The following is an 18,508-nucleotide window of genomic DNA, read 5'->3' on the forward strand; positions in this document are numbered from 1 at the left end:
CCGAACGAGGATACCCACGCCCGTGGGTGTCGATCGCCTCGGACTGGTTGAGCATTGAGTTTGGGGGTATGACGGTGAGTATATCTTGCCCATCTCGTTATCACTTTTGGGTGTGTGCGACTTGGGCCTGATATGCTCATGCTTTACATTACCGGGATTGCCTGCGCATACGAGTGAGCAAATCGGTTTGTAGGTTCAGTACCGCCCCGGCAAGAGCGAGCGAGAAATGTTGAGAGAGTGCGTGCACCAGACATGCATTGTGATACCTTCTTGAGAATACGGGGAAACGGACGACGCGGAAAGTCACGCAAGGAGACATCTGGAACAAGCCAGGGAAATAAGGGTCAGCTTCAGAAGGTCATGACCGCATCACGTTTAGGTCGAATGGATGGTTTGCATCATTGTGACAAGATTGAAGAACCAAGGCGGCCATTCCTCGAACGAAAAGAAGAAAGAAGGGGCATAGCGATGCAACTCTGTACAAGTTTAGATACAAAATGTCGACCGACGAATCCGAACGAAGATAGAAGATTTCTCTCATCCTATGCAGGGAAGTCTCCAAAGACGGCCTGTACCAAGTATAAGCGGTCGAGGCGAATGACATCACGGTCGTACTAGGGGACAGCGTAATCATAGGTTCCTCCTCTTGATTCCAATCTTGCAGTCCACGGGCTTCCTGAGGAAGCCCTCTTTTGTTGCGAACTATAAAACGTCCAGCCAGCCATCATGTTAGTACATGGTCTCATGGCATCGCGGAAGAAAGAAGAGACATGACACAATCAGGGGCTGACGAAGGAAGGGGGAAACGCACCGGCTTTGTCGGGTCCTCGAGAACAAAGTCGTATCGACGCAAGATGGACGAGATAATAATGAGGAGTTCCATACTTGCGAGGTTTCGGCCGACGCAAGCACTGGGTATGACCAACCAATGAGTTCCAAGGAGGCGAAGGCACAGAACCAGGCAGCCCATCAAAGCCGCGGACGGTCGAGACGGTCAGAATCAGTTGCGTTACACGAGCCACAACGCCACACCACATCCACCGAGAAAAAAAGAAGCATGTCAGTTAGATGTTTGTTAATCTTTCGTGGCAGTTTGCGGTGCATGTCCATCAGGGGAGCAGGTCGTGTAGACTTACCGCGGTCCAAACGAAAATGGATTATAGGCTTTCTGTATCATCTCTGCGTCCCTCTCGAACCACCTCTCCGGTCTGAATGCCTCCACGTCATACCCCCAGACGTCGACATCCCTGTGGATCGTGTAGCTCGGTACACTCAGGATAGTTCCCTCAGGGAAATACTTGCCGCACACCGTCAAACCACCTTCAGGGGCTATGCGAGGCAGGCCGATACCGGAGGTGGAGTGCAGACGGATGGACTCGTCGATGACGGCCTGGAGATACTTCAGATTCTTGGTCTGTTCAAAGGTTGATGCGGGATCGTCTTCGTTACCAAGAGCAGCATCAAGTTCGACATGTAGTTTTTCTTGAACGGCGGGGTTTGCAGCGAGGTAGTAAGTGATGGCACATGAGGTGCTGGCAAATGAAGCGCAAACAAAGTCAAAGATTAGAATCCAGATCAGGATGCTCAAATGATGGAGAGATGGGTCGTTACTTCGAAGTCGTATCGCTACCCGCAATAAGTTGTGTCAGTGCCTCGGCGGTCAACTCTTCCCTCCCCATAGGACGTCCTTCGTCGTCTTTTCCTTCCTGGAGTTTGCTGAGAAGGTCGACACGATACGTCGGCTGGTTCAACCTTTTAGAAACGGCGGCGATGGCCAAACCTGCGAGGTTCTTTACTGCCTGATCGCCTTTGCTGAACCAGGGAATGTAACGTTTGACGTAGGGACGCAACCAAGGCGGCAAGACGCCCATCGAGGCGGAAAACTCGCCACGGTCGTTGAGAATTTGGACCGCAGGGATGTGTACGACTTCGACCTTCGCCTCGTCTTGACCACTGAAGTGTAAAAGATGAGCCAGTTGCCATTGCATAAGATTTTTGGGTATCATCACTCACTAGGCGGCAATTGCGTCCTTTGCTGACTTGGCAACGGCTGAAAAAGGTTAACAATTCCAGGCTCAGCTGAAAACAATTAGCCAAAAATGTGATTACTAACGAGCCGAGTCTTTTGCAGCTTGCAACATTCCGAAGGGACTTCCAAAGGCCAGATCACCTTGATACGCTCAGTCAGTGGCATAACGCTTAGTCCGTGTCCAAAAAAATATACCGATAATATCGAATGCAAGGTAATTATACCCTGGGAGGAATGTTAGACATCTTTCGAACAGCAAGAACATGACCAGAACTCACATGGCAAACAATCCAACCACAGCCTTCCTTCTCTCCCTACCCATCCACCCTCACCTTCGGTGCCACTCTCGCCATTGACGGCAAGGTCGTAAAGCCTGTCCCACTGAGCGATAAGAGACTTCACATACTCCCTCACGTGCGGCTCGAACTCGAGCACGTTTTTCTGGGAGAATATGTGTGAGACGATCTTACGCTTGCGGGCATGGGCTGCGCGGTCTCGAGTGTTGAAGAGACCACGGTGGATTGAGACGAAGGCGTCGTAAAAGTTGGATTTGAGCGAGCCGTTGCCGTGCGCATAGACAATCTGCAGAGCTTCTGGGTCGGAGATGGAGATATGGTTGGGTGCTATGCGGACGATTGGGCCTGCAGCATGAAGGTATACACGTTTGTATTAGAGTGAAACAAGAGTTTTGGTTCGGGCGGCACGCACCGTACTTGTTATGCATCTCATGCACAACCTCCGACCGATGACCTTGGGCCGCTACCCAACCGAGCCAAAGATCTGTAAACCGGGCCCAGAAAGGTCCAGGATACGAACGTATCCCGTGAACGTCAACAAGCCAAGGGATTACATGGGCGAGTACGAGGAGAACAGGCACGGCGACGAGACACGTCTTCCCATCGACGTTGGTGACGGCGTTGACGAGCGAAGCGAGCATGACAGATGCTCGTTCGGGGAAAAGAATGAATGAGAGTTCGTAGCGCGTCTGATCGCCTTTTTATACTTTCGAATGTGACTTGATCCTGCCGGGCGCGTAGGGCGGAAACACCTGAACGCGTCTCAATTGCCTCGTAAGGAAACTCTGAGGAACGATGCGCCTCCAGCCGACTCGGAACCCCTAATGTCATGTGGCGGCCAATTAGGAGCAAAAGATTGCGCAACAAATGCCGACCGAACTATTTACTGTGGCTCAAGCTTCTGACTGCTGAGGATATACATACTGAAGAGTACACCAAGAGTGTTCCCTTTTAAAACGGCATTTATGTCTCTGCAGTATCGAGAGTGTTTTTCATCATAGGGTTACGTATAGAAATACGTCTGTTCCAAGTCTGTTCAGGTGACTTCCCAACCGCACTTTGGTTGAGCCTGCTACGCCAAAATGAGTAAACTTTCTTATGTGAGAGGGAGGCCATATGTAGCTCGCCATACTCCATGCAGCAAGGTTGAAGCAAGGTTCAAGTTGGAGAAGGATGCGCGCTCCCTTGTGCGGATGTTCCGATGCCCGATAAGTATGTACTCGAAGCTTCTTCGAACATCTTCTTTCAATGCGTGCCTGCTAGGATTGACGAGGACGACTGGGTCAATCGTCAGGCTCAATGTTGGGCCAATACGAGATGCAGAAGTATCGGATTTATCAGGGTTTATACTACTTACTAATTCCACTGGCTTCCAATGCAGCCCATGAAGAGTCGACGGAAGTCGGGAAGGTTTGGACCATGAGGGAAGTTATTAATGGAGACTATGGACTCTTGAGTTGAATATGCTAGCGCTCAAGCATGATACCCATGGGCGCTGCGAGGGCAAGTATGAATCTGAATGTCTCTGGGCCGTGGTGGTGGCGAAGGTAGAACGCGCGCGCCACATCTGAACCTCCTCAAGACCTGTCGCGTCCGAATATCGGCCTTAAAAGATGTTCTGACCTACATGAACGCCCAGGACACGCCTGCATCTTATACCCCACAAGCCCACTCCCCGTCATTGATATCCACATCTCGCATCCAGCTAGTCCCATCTAGACCAGCGTAAAGGATATCAGCTCCAGACGAACCCTATATGAAGTGCATTCACAGCGCAGAGAATGGGCTCACAGATCGAACACCGCACCAGCGTAGGGCACACCTGTCCCAAAATAACCACCGTCATTCTATCAACCTCTGGGTTTCTATCGTCGACAGTCCCACTGCCATCCCAGCACCGCCCAACCCACAGAACAGCCAGGCTGCGAAGAGATTTGAACCCCGTGAAAGCGTGTGCGAATGTCTCGATACCTTTCTACTCGACCCAACCGAGAATGGAAATGTCATCAAATCAAGGTTAAATCCAGTCTTCGAGAAAACTAGGAAAACTCACCTCCGTTACACTGAGCCTTCCGTTATAGTATGTGTGCCTCAGCTCTAGCTCTTCGATCCATGGCAAGAACTTTCCCGTTGTTACCGCAACCTTCATGTCAATGTCGAACCTTTCTCTCTTCAAGATCAGTTTCCTCAACGTCCCCGAGAATACGTTCAACTTCTCCAACAATTGCTCCTCTTTACCCCACAGATAAAACATTACACAGTCGAAATCTAAAGTGGCATCCTTCAGTGGTGGCGGTTGTAGGACGTGTGATTCGCCACCAGGAGCTTCGGCGAATAAGCTATCGAATATTTGCCAAGGTGCCTCCATCTTTTCCAGTTTCCGAAGTGCTCTGCTTAAGTCTTGTTTGACCAGCGGATCGCTACCGCCCCCTTCATTGATCGTAATTGCGACATCTTCAAGATTCTCGTGTCTCCTCAGAAACTGATATACGCTCTCGTCACCTTGAAACGCGTCGAGAGAGAATGCCTGAAGGAGAGGACAGTGAATATAGGGTAAGAGTTGGACAGGGGCTAGATGGTGGTCGCGGCTGGTTGGGTAGACTCGAATCCCGGTAAGACGCAGAGAACGAAGGTTGGGCAGAATGTGCAGGATCGAGGTCAGGAGGGATTGGATTGCTGTCAATGTTGGTGGCGAAGGGGGAGTCTGTTTCGATGTGATCTGTTCGAGTCCGGCGAGTTCACGCCTGGTGAGCGAGTCGCTCAGAGCAGTTGGCAGTGATGCTGCTGGTGCAGAGTCGTCGAAGTTCGCGATATCGGAGGTTACGAATTTAGTGAGCGCCGTCGAAGGATCTGACACTTCTTGTCGCCTACAGTCCGAGTCTTCAGTACGCCTGTTCAAAATTTGTGACGAAGAAAAGCAACGAGCACTCACGTTATCTCCACGAACTCCATCCCTCGCACGCACATCGCTTTGTTCACCTTTCCCACTTTCAGCCAGCGTACACCTACACCTGCTGTCCCAATCTCAGATCCCACTGATGCCAATGCACCGTCACTCTCGCTTCCACTGGTGCCATCACCATCACTATACATCAAAACCTCATACAGCCTTAACAACCTTCCGAATAGCCTATCCGCCTCTTCCGTTGTTCCCACGTGGCAATCGACTTTGATGTCCTGGTAGAGAACGGGGTCTGTAGCGTCGAGGAGAGATTTAGAGGTTCGCCGGAGAGAGAGGAGGGTTGAGGTGGTGCAGAAGGGGAGGATCTTCTGGATGAGGTTTGGTGGTAGTGGATCGCGAGTCTGTGATGGGGAAGACAAAGGAATAGCTGTGGATGTCATGTTTGGGTCGCGGTTCAGTATCAAAGCTTTCTGTAGTTGTAGAAGGAAGGGTCGGGTTGGGGAGGGGAGGAAGGAGAGAGACTCGGATATATATGTGGTCGAGTCGGATACGCAGCGGTGCTCTATCACCGTTGTGGCTACGCTGAGCGCTTATACTAGTGACGTCTTTTCAGCGTCCAGAAGAGAGCGTTACTTCTTCTGAGGGCCTCGCTGAGCGCTTTGGTGTAAGCATCATGATTGAAAAGCAGTGAAGAGTCTAGTATGTATAAGAGTCAATAGCGTCATGGAACCTCGAGTGCTAGATAAGACTGCGAGCTGTGTCGTCAGAGTATCTATCCCTGCGCTCTGATCTTCGGAGTGAGTAGAGTTAGAGGTTGAATTGAACTACGGAAGAAGTAATAACTTACCTTCCTCCCCGATTAATCCGCTCGTTGATGACCCGTCGGTACCAACGCCCACAATACAAACAATAACCCCATCATACCCACCAACCTGCACCACAACATTACAGTAAGTCTGGTCAAAACAAAATACAAGCAGAAGAGTGAAAATACTCACAAAGGCTGCAGAGTCCAGATCCCGGCTTTCCCCGCAATCGCACCCGTCATAAACGGCAGCAACGCGCTCCCCGTTTGTCCAAAGCCCGCGATCCAACCGATACAGCCCGTAAGGAGCCAACGGGGAAGAATGCGTGAGGCTTCGTTCATCACGATGGGGTAAACTGGGCCGAGGAGGACTCCGACGAGGGAGACGGAGACGGCGCCTCCGATTAGGGAGGGGACGAGCCAGATCACTAGTTCGAGGCTGGGGATGGATGGACGGTGAGTGGCTCAAGTCTGTGGCTTGCGATGGCGGAGGAAAGGTGCGGGGCGGAGTAATAACTTACGCTATGGCGAGGGCGATGTAGATGAACAAGACGAGGCGTTCGCCGACCTGTTAGATAGAGTGTGGAGCGCATAAGTCAATGAACTGTTATGACCGATAAGATGTTTCAGTTCTTTTACTTTGTGGTTCACCCATAGCAGAGCCACTCGTCCGACGGTTAGCCCTGACAGTCGAAAGAATGATCCACGAGCAGAGAAATACATTAGGCGAGTAGAACATGGGAGAAGGATATATTACCTCCGAAGAATCCAGAAGAGATATAACCGGAAGAGTGGCCTCCACCGCGTACTTGTTGAATGAATGTGACAATCCATCCTGTGTGCACACCAGCCAGTCAGTATGTTAGTTTTGAAACAGAAGATACGGCCGCAGTAGTGAGAAGAGTAAAAGTTCAACGAACCTCCGATGGTGACCTCGACACCGACATACACCAAGACGAAGAAGGCTAGCAAATGCAATGTCTTGAGCCCAAGAATTTGACGGTACTTGCTGTCTTCGCTAGTCCCTGTCTCAGCACGAGGGTGGCCGATTTGGGCCATGCATTCTACATATGGAACACCGCAAAGAAACACAAAGAACACACAGTGCGGAGAGGGGTGAGTTTGGGTGTATAGATGGCTAGAAGGTAGAAGAGATGGACGAACCATCTTGGGTCTTGAATCTGAATACAGTGATGAGAAGGGCAGTGTTGGAGAGCGCGATACCGAGCGATACAAGGAAGTGGAACGACCATCTTGGCATTCCCGAAAATTGGGTAGCTACAAGCGGAGACGCGAATGCGCCGACACCTGCATGGGTGAAACATATCATCGGACCTTAGTAAGGATGATGGTAGAGAGGTTAGTAGTCTGACCATAGACAGCGTGAAGAATGCCCATCTTGGCATTTGAGTTGTGCTTGTAAGATGCCACGTAGCCATTAGCTTGAGCGTCCTAAGGCCAAGAGATGAGTACAGCGTCTAGGGTAGATAGGTGACAAAGAGACATACCTGTAGCGCCATACCAAACCCAGTGAAGGCAAAGGCAATGACGAAGAGCGGGAATGGAGGAGCGGCCGACATGATGCAGTAACCGGCGAGTTGAACGACAGAGCCGATGACGAGGGTCTATTGGAGGATATTTTAATATACAGATAGTACGGCAATACTGTGTAATAACTGACGATCCCAAAACCGAACTTCTCGGTGAGTTGAATGTTGGATAATGAGCCGGACACGAAGCCCTAACGGTAGCAGATGATGAATCAGCCCGTGTCTATACCTGTAGAAGAGAAAGTGCGGTTACTATGCAGTTTGCTATGAATATGAGCGACACGACGGTGAATCCGACCTGATCGTTGCGTCAGCTATCTGGCCTTGTGGACTGCGGAAAGAAAAGTCCGTTACATGGTACACCTCCTGTATCCTAGGAAGTAGCGGACCCGTGGTGCCATCATTCCAGCCGAGAAGAAACATAGCATAGCAAAGAGCAAAAAACTGGATCCTTTCTCTGAGCTTCGTAGATGGTAAGCTGGGATCGACCATGGTCGCAGGGTCGACTTCTTGACCCGCGGTGGCATCAAGAGCAGAGGAGGCTACTGAGGGGTCTGCGGTCCTTTCGGGGAGCTCCAGTTCCTCAGGCCCTTTATCACTCTTGCGAGCAAGACCATTGGATGAGTAGTTAGGTTGGTTCAGGTATAAGCCGCCTGAGTGAAGGTCTACAGCAGAGGCAGACTTCAGATCTACTGGTGGAGAGGGGTGTGACTCCAATTCTGTGGCAGTAGACGACTTCATGGTGCGCGGGCGAGTTTTAGTGAAACAAAGAACGTTGAGATAGTCGTGTTCATGAGCAAGGTCAACCCTGTACTTATAGTGAGCACAAAGCAGACTAGGCTGGGCACTTCGAGTAAACGTAAGGAAGCGAGTCAAGTAATGAGAAGTCAGAAACCGTCGAGCGCCATTGCTGAGTACTGTATCGGGAGAAATGTCGGTGAAACCAAACGAACTTACGTGGCGTTTGCGTGGCGCTTGGAACTGCCATATGCGGTATACGCGTTAACCCCTAAATTAGGGTGACGTGGCATGTTCCGCGCCGACGTTGTTTCACGACGCGCGACGTGTCCGTCAAGAACGTCACCAACATCTTCACCGTCTCCCGTCATCGTGTCCACTCGCAATGGCAAGCCCTGCTCAACAATTACCGCCAGGTTGGGCCGCTGACTGGTATGTTTGGGATATTTTAATGTTGGAACTTATCTTACGCTTTCTGCGAATGAAGGGACGCCGATAACCAACGCTACGTATTCATTGGTATGTACGATGAATGCTTCTTGCAAATACTCTTCTTAGAATTCAATATTTTTTAGAAACCGCTACCGGTCGTGCACAATGGGAGCCCCCAGCTGGCGGAGTTGAAGGTTCACCAGCGCCGACAAGCTCACCTCCACCACAGCACGGCGGCCATACCAAACGACGTCAATACGCCGCTGGCCAAACACAAGCGTATTATAGTTCGACCGATGGACTTGCTCCCCCTCCTTCGTTTGCTGGTGGCCCAGGTAGTCAATTGCAAGCTCCAGCAGCTGGCGGACAACTCTTTACGCCAGGTCTCGCTGCAGAGAATCAATTTGCTTCCCAGCAACAACAGCCCGGAGGTGCATCTCCTTACTATGGCCAACAACCCGAGCCAGACTACATCAACTCGCAGCAGGCATACGGTCAGCAGCCGTCTATGGGATACGGGCAGCCGCAACCGAATATGGGCGCGTTGACGGATCAATTTGGACAGATGGGTGTAGGCGGACAGAAACCATTCCAGGTCTACACAACAAACCTCCTCACCGCGCCCCCTGACCCCATCGAACTCTCCCGTCCGCCACCCGAAATTCGCCTTCCACCGAACGCTTCTATCTCTCCATCTCCGCACGCGAACGCTTCCCATTTGTACCAGCGGTCGACGCTCAACGCCATCCCCACTACCAGCTCGCTCCTCGGCAAGTCTAAAATCCCTCTCGGTCTCGTCTTGAACCCGTATCGCTCTGTGAAGGAGGGCGAGGAACCAGTTCCCGTGGTCACGGATACGGTCATTGCGCGTTGTAGACGGTGTAGAACATATATTAACCCTTATGTTCAGTTTATTGATGGTGGCAATCGGTAAGCGGCCTGTTGTTCTCCCCGCTTGTATCGGAGCTCATATTGCTTTAGCTGGCGATGCTGTATGTGCTCCATGTCAAATGAAGTTCCTCAGCTGTTCGACTGGGACCAAGTACGAAATCAGCCTGGAGACCGCTGGGCTCGTGCTGAGCTCAACCACTCCGTTGTTGACTTCATAGCACCGGCGGAGTACATGCTCCGACCTCCCCCACCTCCCGTTTATGTGTTCTTGATTGACGTCAGCCATAGCGCTGTCCAATCCGGTGAATATTCTTTCCATGCACTGGACCAATTCAATTCCGGGAATTGACCTCGTATTTTTGTGTATGTTAGGCATGGTCGCCACGGCTACCCGGGCATTGCTTGAAAACCTCGATCGCATCCCTAACGAGGACCAGCGCTCAAAGGTTGCCATCATCGGATTCGACACATCTCTTTACTTCTTCTCTATACCTGTGTGTCACCCCGTCATACTTCCATCTTGGCTTCGTATTGATTCTGGTTATAGCCTGGAACGACTGAGTCAAGTATGCTCGTCGTCTCAGATGTCGACGACGTCTTCTTGCCGAAACCAACAGACTTGTTGGTCAATATCACGGAGGCCCGTGCATCGTTGGAGGCGCTGCTCGGAAGATTGAACGACATGTTCCAGGAGAACCATGTGATTGGTAGTGCTTTGGGCCCTGCTCTGCAGGCTGGCTTCAAACTGCTCGTGAGTCTCCATCATTTTGCATTTACAAATTTCATGTTAAGGTCCGTCACAGTCTTCCGTTGGAGGAAAACTGGTGGTTTTGTCGTCGAGTTTGCCGAGTATTGGCCCTGGTGCGCTGAAGAACAGGGAGGACCCAAAGATCCTCGGAACGTCCAAGGTGTGCTAGAAACCATTCCGCTTGTTTGCTACTCAGGCTCAACCCTTTTGATACGATAGGAATCTGGTCTTCTGCAAGCCGCCTCTCCCTTCTACAAGACCTTCGCCATCGAATGCTCTCGCGCTCAAGTCTCTGTCGACATGTTCCTCTTTAGCGCCGCCTATCAAGACGTCGCTACTCTCGCCTGCCTGCCTCACTATACCTCCGGCCAGACATACTTCTACCCCGCCTTTAATGCCGCTCGTTCCGAAGACGCCGTTAAATTCGCCCATGAATTTGGTGAGGTCCTCGCCATGCCCATCATGCTCGAGGCCGTCATGCGTGTGCGCGCCTCGAGAGGGCTCAGAATGGCATCGTTCCACGGGAACTTCTTCGTCCGGTCGACGGATCTGTTGGCCATGCCCGCCGTGCCACAGGACACAGGATACGCGATCGAAGTCCAGATCGAGGAGACGTTGACGCAGCCTTTCGTCGTCTTCCAGACCGCGATTTTGCACACTACCTCATTCGGCGAGCGTAGGATTCGTACCGTCACACTCGCGCTGCCGACGACGGCGAACTTGTCGGAGGTGTTTGCATCGGCGGATCAGCAGGCGATTGCGACGCTGTTGGCGAATAAGGCGGTGGAGAGGTCGATCACGCATAAGTTGGAGGATGCGAGGGACGCGACGATGAATAAACTGGTGGAGATTTTGCAGAGCTATAAGACGAGTATGACGAGTGCAGGGAGTGGGGCGAGTGCGCAGTTGGCGCTCAGTGAGAATATGAGGATGTTGCCGGTGTTGGTGTTGGGCTTGTTGAAGAACGTAAGTCTTTCTATCTTACACTGGTCCTTTTCGTTCAGTTTATGGGATGTGGCGCTGATCACTTTGTTTATGACTGTAGGTTGGTGTGAGGCAGAGCGCGCAGATTCCGCCAGATTTGAGGGCTTATGCACAAGCTTTGCTCACTTCGTTGCCGGCGGAGCTGTTGATTCCCTACATCCACCCGACCTTCTATTCGTTACACAACATGCCTCCTGAGGTTCGTTACTTGATAAGGAATGCATACATCTCTCACCCTGACCTAATCTTTCTCTTTAGGCTGGAACCGTCGGCGAGCATGGCGTCATCATGCCTCCACCACTGCCACTCACTTCCGAGAGGCTGGAGAGGCATGGCCTCTTCTTGATTGAAGACGGCCAAACCATCTTCCTTTGGGTTGGAAGAGACTCTGTTCCTCAACTTATCATCGATGTTTTCAACCTCCCTAGCTACGAGGTTCTTCGCGGCGGAAAGGTATGTTGACCTTGACTTTCCTACTTCAAGCTACCCACTAATCATCACAATTCGTGGTATTTCTCTGTGGTGTTGCAACAGACGACTCTCCCATTGCTGGACAATCCCTTCTCGCAACGCCTCAATGCTATCGTCCAAAAGATCCGTGAGATGCGCAAGGGCGTGTATTACCCACATCTCTACATCGTCAAGGAGGATGGCGAGCCGCCGTTGAGGCTCTGGGCGCTTAGCGCGCTCATTCAGGATAGGGCGGACGTGCTACCAAGTTACCAACAATTCATTGGGCAGCTGAAGGATAAGGTGCGTGCCCTTCACCCTTCCTCCTTTAGTGTCCTTCCCTGTCTCTTTGCTCGTGTCTATGGCTGCGGGTTGCTGACGTATTTTTGGGTATGGCGTAGGTGAACGGATCGGGAAGTTACTAGATAAGCTCAACACGGAAGGGGGGAAAGCGAAGGGAGGATTCAAAAATAAGCTGCTGGCTTGTCGCTTGTGTGTGTTTCCTCGTCTGTGGCTAGTTCTCTCTGTCATTATTTCTTTGTTCATTCGTTCGGCCGTTTTTTTTTTCTTGCGTGTGGATGCGGACATATATATTTCGTATCGTACTGTTCAAAGTACTCAAAATTTGAGTTTTCTCCTCACTGTGGTGCCTGATCGCCCTGTCTGTACCGAGGAAATGCTGATCTGGCACAGTTGATGGAGTATGTTCATTCATATCGGGGCTTCCCGGAGGGTGGCGTAGTCTACTTGAATATGGGCGGTTCCCTGCACTGACGCTTGTCATACCTTGAAGCTTGAAGGTTGCTATAATCGCAGTCGCACCATAGGGCCTTGACCAGTCGCCGGTGGCCGACAACCTATTAGTACACGATTAGCCTGTTCGACTTCTGTTCTCCTTATCAGCTACTCTCAGGGTAGGTGGGATAATCGAATCGGAATGATGTCGGGTCTCCGTCGACCAACTTATATTTTTGCGCTCAAAGCGTGGAAGCTTGACATTCCACGCACGGCGGCTGGCTCTGCCGCCTGTGAAAGCCCCTGAGTGTCTTTGCCTTAGACTCGCTATTCTCACTCCTTGAAACTCGCAGTCTTCCTGCACTTACACTCCGCACTGTTTCAATCCTCTCATTTGGAAATGTCGTTACCTTCGATAAATGGAAGACGTCTCAACGAAACACTGCAGTACTCATGCCAATGGGGATGGTGCGTGTTTTTCATCCTTCCATCAGCCGCTCTTTCTCCAAGCTTGCAGCTCTGTTCATGTTGCCATGGGATGACTGTGCAGCACTCCAGATGGTGGAATGAGTACGTGTTTTAGATATTTATTTCGTCTGGCTGAGCTTATGGTCCGTTGGCAGATCGTGTGGCACTTAATGATGACGACGCCAAGGTGAAGAAATGGTTCATCTCAGAGGTAGAGAAGTTGGGATGTAAAGTGACGGTGCGTAGACGCGGTCCGTCCTGCTTGAATCATACTTCTTGCTAACTTGTCGTGCACTGATTCCAAAACAGATTGACCAGCTGGGGAACATCTTCGCGGTGCGCCCGGGACAAAACCCCGCTATTGCTCCAATTGCTATAGGCTCCCATCTCGACACGCAAGCGACCGGAGGACGCTACGATGGCATCCTCGGAGTGCTCACCGGACTTGAAATTATGAGAGCCTGTCACGACGCGGGTTACAAGTCCTTTGCTCCTTTGGCTCTGGTCGTTTGGACCAACGAAGAGGGATGCCGGTTTGCGCCCTACGCGATTGGATCTGGAGTTTGGGCCGGGGTATACGATGTTGATTTTGGGTGAGTGACTGTTCATGAGAACTCAGGCCGTGACGCCGACTACACGACTGTGGTCCGTATACTTAATGAAGGGTTTTTCTCCCAAAAGACATGCATGTGCGGATGTCGCGGGCGTGACGCTTGGATCCGAGCTCAATCGACACGGATTTCTAGATGGAGCTCGAACATGCTCGTTCGAAGCACAACCGCTCTCCGCTCATTTTGAGGTCCACATCGAGCAAGGGCCTATCCTCTGTTATTCGGACACACCATCTCCCATTGCCACAGTCACAGGCGCCGCCGGTCTTCGCTGGTACGACATTCATCTCAAGGGCATTGGGGCCCACGCCGGTACAACACCTATGAACATGCGCAAGGGGAAAGACGCAGTGATATGCATGGCTCACATCATTCTTGAGACGGAGCGTATTGCAGTAGAGCTCGGGGGACAGGCCACGAATGGTCGGATTGGCAGTGACGGTGCCCCACAGGCGTACAATTGCATTCTCGGTGACGTGGAACTCGGCCTTGACTTGCGACACAAGGACGAAGGTCAGCTGGACGTGCTCGCACGCAAAGTTCGTAGCTCGTGCGAGAAAATTGCGCAGGAGTATGGAGTGGAGATCGTAAAATGGAAGGAGGTGTTGAGGAGCCCTGTGATCAAATTCACTGAGGAGGCGGTGGAAGCGGTGAGGAATGCTTGCGCTCGTTCTGAGCATCCGAGGTTCGAATTGATAAGCGGCGCAGGGCATGACTCGTGAGTACCTTTTTGCTTTTGTTTTCTTCGTTTGGTAGGGTAAATTACGGTTTTGTTCCTGACGGGCTATACAAACAGATGCTACACGAACTTGAAATGCCCCACGGCGATGCTTTTTGTCCGATGCAAGGACGGGCTCAGTCACACACCACTGGAATATGCTTCTCCGGAGGATATGTGAGTACAGACCGTCTGTTTGTGCCGCGGAAAATGCTAACTGACCGAACAATAATGACCTACACTATCGCTAGCGAGGAAGGTGCTAAAGTGCTTCTTGATGCCGTACTTACCTACGACAAGACGAAGAATGCATCGTCGAGGACCTGATCGTGATCTTGAGGCCGAACAATTGTTGTCATGTTCCTATATGGTGTACGATAGCACGGTGAATTCCATTATAGACCGTCCATTGCTATGCCGGCATACTATAGGGAGTGCTCGGAGAAGCAGAGCAAGTAAATCGTGTTATACGAAGGGTATCTGGGCAATAAATCATGGAACAAAGCAAAGAGCGCACAGCCGACCAGCGGCCAGTTCAATTACCAGGGTATCTCGGCAAGTCAGTGCCTGCCTCCGACGACGCTTCGTCAGGCCCTCTTGCCCTCTCCTCTTGCCACCTCAACCGGTCCACAGCGCTCATCCCACCGGGACCAGGTCTATCCATCCTCTGTTGCAGGAAATTGAGGAGTTGGTTCTCGAAGACAGGGTCCCGGTCTTCGAACAGTTGCTCAATGTCTATGTTGCTGTGCCCCCGTTCCTCTAGTGGCGGTGGCCCAAGAGATTCGACCGCGGAGGACGGTGGCGGTGGGATTGCTGAAGGGTCCGAACGTGAATGCGATGAAGAAGCCGAGGCAAGCCCTTCTGAGAGTAAACCGCTAGAACCACGTTCCCTCATCGTCTCCTGCTCGCGGGCCAGCATATCTCGTTTGCTCATTGCGCCTACTGGGACTAATGTGCTCGAGTCTCGTGTGCCTGGGCCAGAGCTATGGTGCGGGGAAAGGTGACGATCTTCTCCCATAAACGGCTCAACGATGAGTTCTGGAGGTTTGTGGCGTGTGTTTTTGGCGGATAGGTCTACTGCGGCATATTCTTTTCGTTTTCGCTGGCGTCGTAGCCAGAAAAGAAGCGCCCCTAGACCAACGGCGCCGACGACACAGCCGACGACTATGCCCCCGATGGTACCACCGGACAGAGTATTTGAGTCGTTCGTAGCTACCGGCGTAGAAGACCCTGAGGCAAAAGATGCGGATGATGTCGCAGAAGCGGACGATGATGAGGTGGTGGAATTTGATTCGCCAGGTGCAGCAGCGAGGATCCAACCGATACTATACCATGTTGTTAGATCCATGATGCATGACGGTCCATGATAGGAGGAAACGCACGGGCAAAAGGTCAGAGTGTAATCCGCTGTTTGGCCTCCGGGACAGGTGAGATTACTCTGTAAGGCTCCGGAGTCCTCGTCGTAGGCTGGATATAACAAACGTACATGTGTATCAGAGTGAGGACGGTCATAACGTTACGAAGTAGACGTACGCGATACATATGTCGAGGGACAGTATTGGTCTGTCGTGTTCACATAGTTCATGAGCGCGCCTAGCGACATGAGCAACCAACTTACGGTACCAATTATAGTATTCCTCTGATGGCTGTGTCAGTTTATTAGACCGAAACACGAAGACCATGGCATGGAACTTACCGTATGTGCAGTCAGTTGAAGCTGCGACATATGCGGATCAGCGGTCCAGCTTTGTTTCTGTTAAACGGAGATGCTCACCCGTGGTTTGGTTTAAACAAGGACCTAGACAAGACAAAACTTTGCCATTTTGTACTGGGCCACGCAATTCTGAAGGGCCTACACATACAATATGGGTCAGTACGCCGGTTTGCCACTCAAAGCCAATTGAATCCGAGCCTTAGCCTTACAGTTCACCGTAAAGTTTGCTGAGCAGTCAACACTAGGACACGCGGTACTGGTCTTGATCTCTACAGGTACGTTGGCTCCATCGACACTGTTCCCAGGAGATAAGTTATTGAAGAAAAATTCCGACAGTGAAAGGCGCAGAACTAGAATACAGAAGAACACGACCTACAGAGATATGTCGTAGAAATCCTCGCCTCCGCTACCGGCCAGGGAGAACTCCATCAAGGTAGCAGCGGTCCCACCGACACCACTCGTGCAGTTCATATCACCACCTGCCAAAGTCAAGATCAAATTATTCAGTGTTAACTACCAGGATCGCGTCATGCTCAATGTGAGTTAGAAGACAACGAACAGTCACCAACGGCACAGTTTGCACCGGAAGAATCGCAGCTTTGCCTTGCCCCTGCATGATCACCCGATCAAAAAAGAAGACAAAGAAGCGATCAGTATGGGGTATGCTCGACATGAACACAATGAGTAAGAGAAAGATAGGAAGGTTAAAGGACCTTGACCTCGAGGATACTCACATATGCGGCCCGACCACTGGTCAGGCAGAGCGATGCTAAATGACGTATTGGAGTCTGCCTGCCACCCGATATTCGAGAAGGAAGAAGAGCTTGAAAGAGTAGTGTAGCTCGTGACTGCCGGCCATAGTGTGTCCGAACACGCGTTGTTAACCGTCTGTTCAACACAGGAATTCGAAGCAGTCGTGTGAGGACCGTGCGTCTCGGGACCGTGCCCAGACACCGAGGGGTGAACGCACCAATTTACGGTCTGCCCCAGCAGAGGATATCAAAATACAAAGGAGCGGAAGGGTAAAGATGACATGGAAACGTGACATCGATGATGGTGGTCAACAACAAAGAGGTACTGCACTAGAACTGATGATGTCGGTCTGACCACTGCGTGGTTAACGAATTTAGGCGCCCAAATAAGACTTCGCCACACGTAAACGTACTTCCTGGGCCACATCGTTCGCCACACAAGTCGATGTACTCGGTCAGAAAAATCATCTGGATACAAGTAAATTTTTATATTCGATGTACTATGCTAATTGCGGTCAAAGAGGACAAGGCGATCTAAAAGGACGTACTAAGTTTAACGTCGCGCCCAGCGGGATACTTATATAGATGTCACCGAGGTGTTCGTGAGCCAATTCAACGCCAGTGTGTCATTACTCCGCGGGCAGCAAGAGGCACCACATACTTATCATATCCTTGGAAGCTAGAAGATAGCTAGGAGACAAAAAAAACTTTGGAGCACGTAGTTGACTCGTAGAACGTTAATGTGGCCTCAGTCAAAGCGCCGTCAAAGCGTCGACTCTCGAACCTGATTTGTCCTCGGAATCCGGCAAATGCCGCGCGTTCTTGAACAATCTTTCTGCACGGTCCGCATCCCGAGCGCCTCCACCATTTCGCCTCTGACAATTGACAAGTTTTTGACAACAAAAGGTGCGTGTTACAGCACCGGTACCCCGACGTGCGGTAGTATGTACACGAGCGAACAAAATACAAAGACACTCGGTGTTTTATATCTACGAGCCTCTTCGTTGCATGGATTCGGATGTTCAAGGAAGTCCTTGACTCGTCGAAGGACGTCGAACGCACACGGTTGGGCCCACCCCGATCCGGAGACAATTACTCCAGGTTACTCCACTGCGTCAATTACTCTCGCGTTGTAGGGCCTGGGCTCGATAATTTCGCGTAAGAACATACGAAGGTACCCTTCTCGAGAGCAGCTCGGACCGGGATACGTCGTTCGCGATGATGAAGGTGGGAGTGAGGGATGGAGGGTTCGCGAGCAATGAATTCATTGAACAATGCTATCCAGTCACTAGCATTCTACGGAGAGTTCGAGGACGAATCATTCGAACCTTGGACGCGCTCACGAGTCCAGGATTGAAATACACAGCGGACGTTCCTCCGTACCTGCCGCAAATATTGGCAACCATCTGCGGCTTTTAGAGTAGCGCATCCGAGGACGTCAATCCAATCCATTCGCGTGCCTCAATTGTCATCGCACGTCAGCGAGCTTCCCTTCGAATCTCGATAGACGACAAACAACGAGGTCCTTCGAGGAATTCGTGGAGAGGGGCAGGAGAGGGACCTTTTGCAAATAATTCACCGTTCTTTCACCCTCCGTCCCGGTCCGTGGGGCTAAATCTCTCCGGTCTCCCACGAAAACTCCTTGACTCGGAACACTCGTCCCGACCTCCGACCTCCCCACCCAA

General features: G+C 51.3%; 6 protein-coding genes across 6 annotated transcripts; 2 read left to right on the forward strand and 4 right to left on the reverse strand.

The window, feature by feature from the left end:
* Nucleotides 1-381: 381 nt before the first annotated feature.
* Nucleotides 382-2,994, reverse strand: STEHIDRAFT_94174 (cytochrome P450 monooxygenase). Its single transcript, XM_007301937.1, has 9 exons — nucleotides 2,738-2,994; nucleotides 2,308-2,670; nucleotides 2,225-2,254; nucleotides 2,114-2,170; nucleotides 2,014-2,050; nucleotides 1,612-1,953; nucleotides 1,137-1,532; nucleotides 812-911; nucleotides 382-702 (listed from the first exon to the last, which is right to left on the reverse strand). The coding sequence occupies exons 1-9, from the start codon at nucleotides 2,964-2,966 to the stop codon at nucleotides 631-633; spliced, it is 1,626 nt and encodes a 541-aa protein (XP_007301999.1). The 5' UTR covers nucleotides 2,967-2,994; the 3' UTR covers nucleotides 382-630.
* A 984-nt stretch (nucleotides 2,995-3,978) lies between these two features.
* Nucleotides 3,979-5,667, reverse strand: STEHIDRAFT_154786 (uncharacterized protein; the record flags this gene model as incomplete). The annotated part of the gene is made up of 4 exons (XM_007301938.1): nucleotides 3,979-4,077; nucleotides 4,148-4,300; nucleotides 4,379-5,192; nucleotides 5,258-5,667. The coding sequence occupies 4 exons, from the start codon at nucleotides 5,665-5,667 to the stop codon at nucleotides 3,979-3,981; spliced, it is 1,476 nt and encodes a 491-aa protein (XP_007302000.1).
* A 232-nt stretch (nucleotides 5,668-5,899) lies between these two features.
* STEHIDRAFT_145836 (MFS general substrate transporter) lies at nucleotides 5,900-8,426 on the reverse strand. The gene is made up of 13 exons (XM_007301939.1): nucleotides 7,937-8,426; nucleotides 7,836-7,880; nucleotides 7,714-7,773; nucleotides 7,541-7,657; nucleotides 7,406-7,484; nucleotides 7,197-7,340; nucleotides 6,953-7,096; nucleotides 6,790-6,867; nucleotides 6,672-6,715; nucleotides 6,554-6,600; nucleotides 6,226-6,471; nucleotides 6,075-6,159; nucleotides 5,900-6,017 (listed from the first exon to the last, which is right to left on the reverse strand). Exons 1-12 carry the CDS (start codon nucleotides 8,321-8,323, stop codon nucleotides 6,087-6,089), a joined length of 1,464 nt encoding a protein of 487 aa, XP_007302001.1. The 5' UTR covers nucleotides 8,324-8,426; the 3' UTR covers nucleotides 5,900-6,017; nucleotides 6,075-6,086.
* A 226-nt stretch (nucleotides 8,427-8,652) lies between these two features.
* On the forward strand, nucleotides 8,653-12,368 carry STEHIDRAFT_119846 (CPII coat sec24 protein). Its single transcript, XM_007301940.1, has 12 exons — nucleotides 8,653-8,752; nucleotides 8,808-8,839; nucleotides 8,896-9,682; nucleotides 9,734-9,945; nucleotides 10,016-10,137; nucleotides 10,191-10,394; nucleotides 10,447-10,551; nucleotides 10,611-11,357; nucleotides 11,437-11,574; nucleotides 11,634-11,828; nucleotides 11,910-12,128; nucleotides 12,227-12,368. The coding sequence occupies exons 1-12, from the start codon at nucleotides 8,706-8,708 to the stop codon at nucleotides 12,248-12,250; spliced, it is 2,832 nt and encodes a 943-aa protein (XP_007302002.1). The 5' UTR covers nucleotides 8,653-8,705; the 3' UTR covers nucleotides 12,251-12,368.
* A 592-nt stretch (nucleotides 12,369-12,960) lies between these two features.
* STEHIDRAFT_129639 (amidase) lies at nucleotides 12,961-14,684 on the forward strand (the record flags this gene model as incomplete). Its single annotated transcript, XM_007301941.1, has 7 exons — nucleotides 12,961-13,028; nucleotides 13,111-13,130; nucleotides 13,184-13,266; nucleotides 13,338-13,621; nucleotides 13,710-14,357; nucleotides 14,436-14,534; nucleotides 14,609-14,684. 7 exons carry the CDS (start codon nucleotides 12,961-12,963, stop codon nucleotides 14,682-14,684), a joined length of 1,278 nt encoding a protein of 425 aa, XP_007302003.1.
* Nucleotides 14,685-14,732: 48 nt separating this feature from the next.
* On the reverse strand, nucleotides 14,733-17,119 carry STEHIDRAFT_167002 (Osmotin thaumatin-like protein; the record flags this gene model as incomplete). The annotated part of the gene is made up of 11 exons (XM_007301942.1): nucleotides 14,733-15,682; nucleotides 15,740-15,824; nucleotides 15,891-15,920; nucleotides 15,976-15,996; nucleotides 16,054-16,074; nucleotides 16,132-16,209; nucleotides 16,281-16,366; nucleotides 16,448-16,550; nucleotides 16,631-16,681; nucleotides 16,806-16,959; nucleotides 17,042-17,119. The coding sequence occupies 11 exons, from the start codon at nucleotides 17,117-17,119 to the stop codon at nucleotides 14,893-14,895; spliced, it is 1,497 nt and encodes a 498-aa protein (XP_007302004.1). The 3' UTR covers nucleotides 14,733-14,892.
* Nucleotides 17,120-18,508: the final 1,389 nt, after the last annotated feature.

The sequence above is a fragment of the Stereum hirsutum genome, assembly GCF_000264905.1.
Source record: "Stereum hirsutum FP-91666 SS1 unplaced genomic scaffold STEHIscaffold_4, whole genome shotgun sequence".
Lineage (NCBI taxonomy): Eukaryota > Fungi > Basidiomycota > Agaricomycetes > Russulales > Stereaceae > Stereum > Stereum hirsutum.

What these genes read in the sequence shown, in the direction of transcription:
- STEHIDRAFT_145836 (XM_007301939.1), bottom strand. Translation starts at nt 8,323, where the DNA reads ATGAAGTCGTCTACTGCCACAGAATTGGAGTCACACCCCTCTCCACCA. An exon ending in TATTCATAGCAAACTGCATA is followed by an intron (nt 7,774 to 7,835) that starts GTAACCGCACTT and finishes TGCTACCGTTAG; the next exon opens with GGCTTCGTGTCCGGCTCATT. An exon ending in GGTTTGGTATGGCGCTACAG is followed by an intron (nt 7,485 to 7,540) that starts GTATGTCTCTTT and finishes TCTTGGCCTTAG; the next exon opens with GACGCTCAAGCTAATGGCTA.
- STEHIDRAFT_119846 (XM_007301940.1), top strand. Translation starts at nt 8,706, where the DNA reads ATGGCAAGCCCTGCTCAACAATTACCGCCAGGTTGGGCCGCTGACTG. An exon ending in TTTACTTCTTCTCTATACCT is followed by an intron (nt 10,138 to 10,190) that starts GTGTGTCACCCC and finishes TTCTGGTTATAG; the next exon opens with CCTGGAACGACTGAGTCAAG. An exon ending in TTGGGCAGCTGAAGGATAAG is followed by an intron (nt 12,129 to 12,226) that starts GTGCGTGCCCTT and finishes GGTATGGCGTAG; the next exon opens with GTGAACGGATCGGGAAGTTA.
- STEHIDRAFT_94174 (XM_007301937.1), bottom strand. Translation starts at nt 2,966, where the DNA reads ATGCTCGCTTCGCTCGTCAACGCCGTCACCAACGTCGATGGGAAGACG. An exon ending in GTGGTTGGATTGTTTGCCAT is followed by an intron (nt 2,255 to 2,307) that starts GTGAGTTCTGGT and finishes CATTCCTCCCAG; the next exon opens with GGTATAATTACCTTGCATTC. An exon ending in TCGAGGACCCGACAAAGCCG is followed by an intron (nt 703 to 811) that starts GTGCGTTTCCCC and finishes GACGTTTTATAG; the next exon opens with TTCGCAACAAAAGAGGGCTT.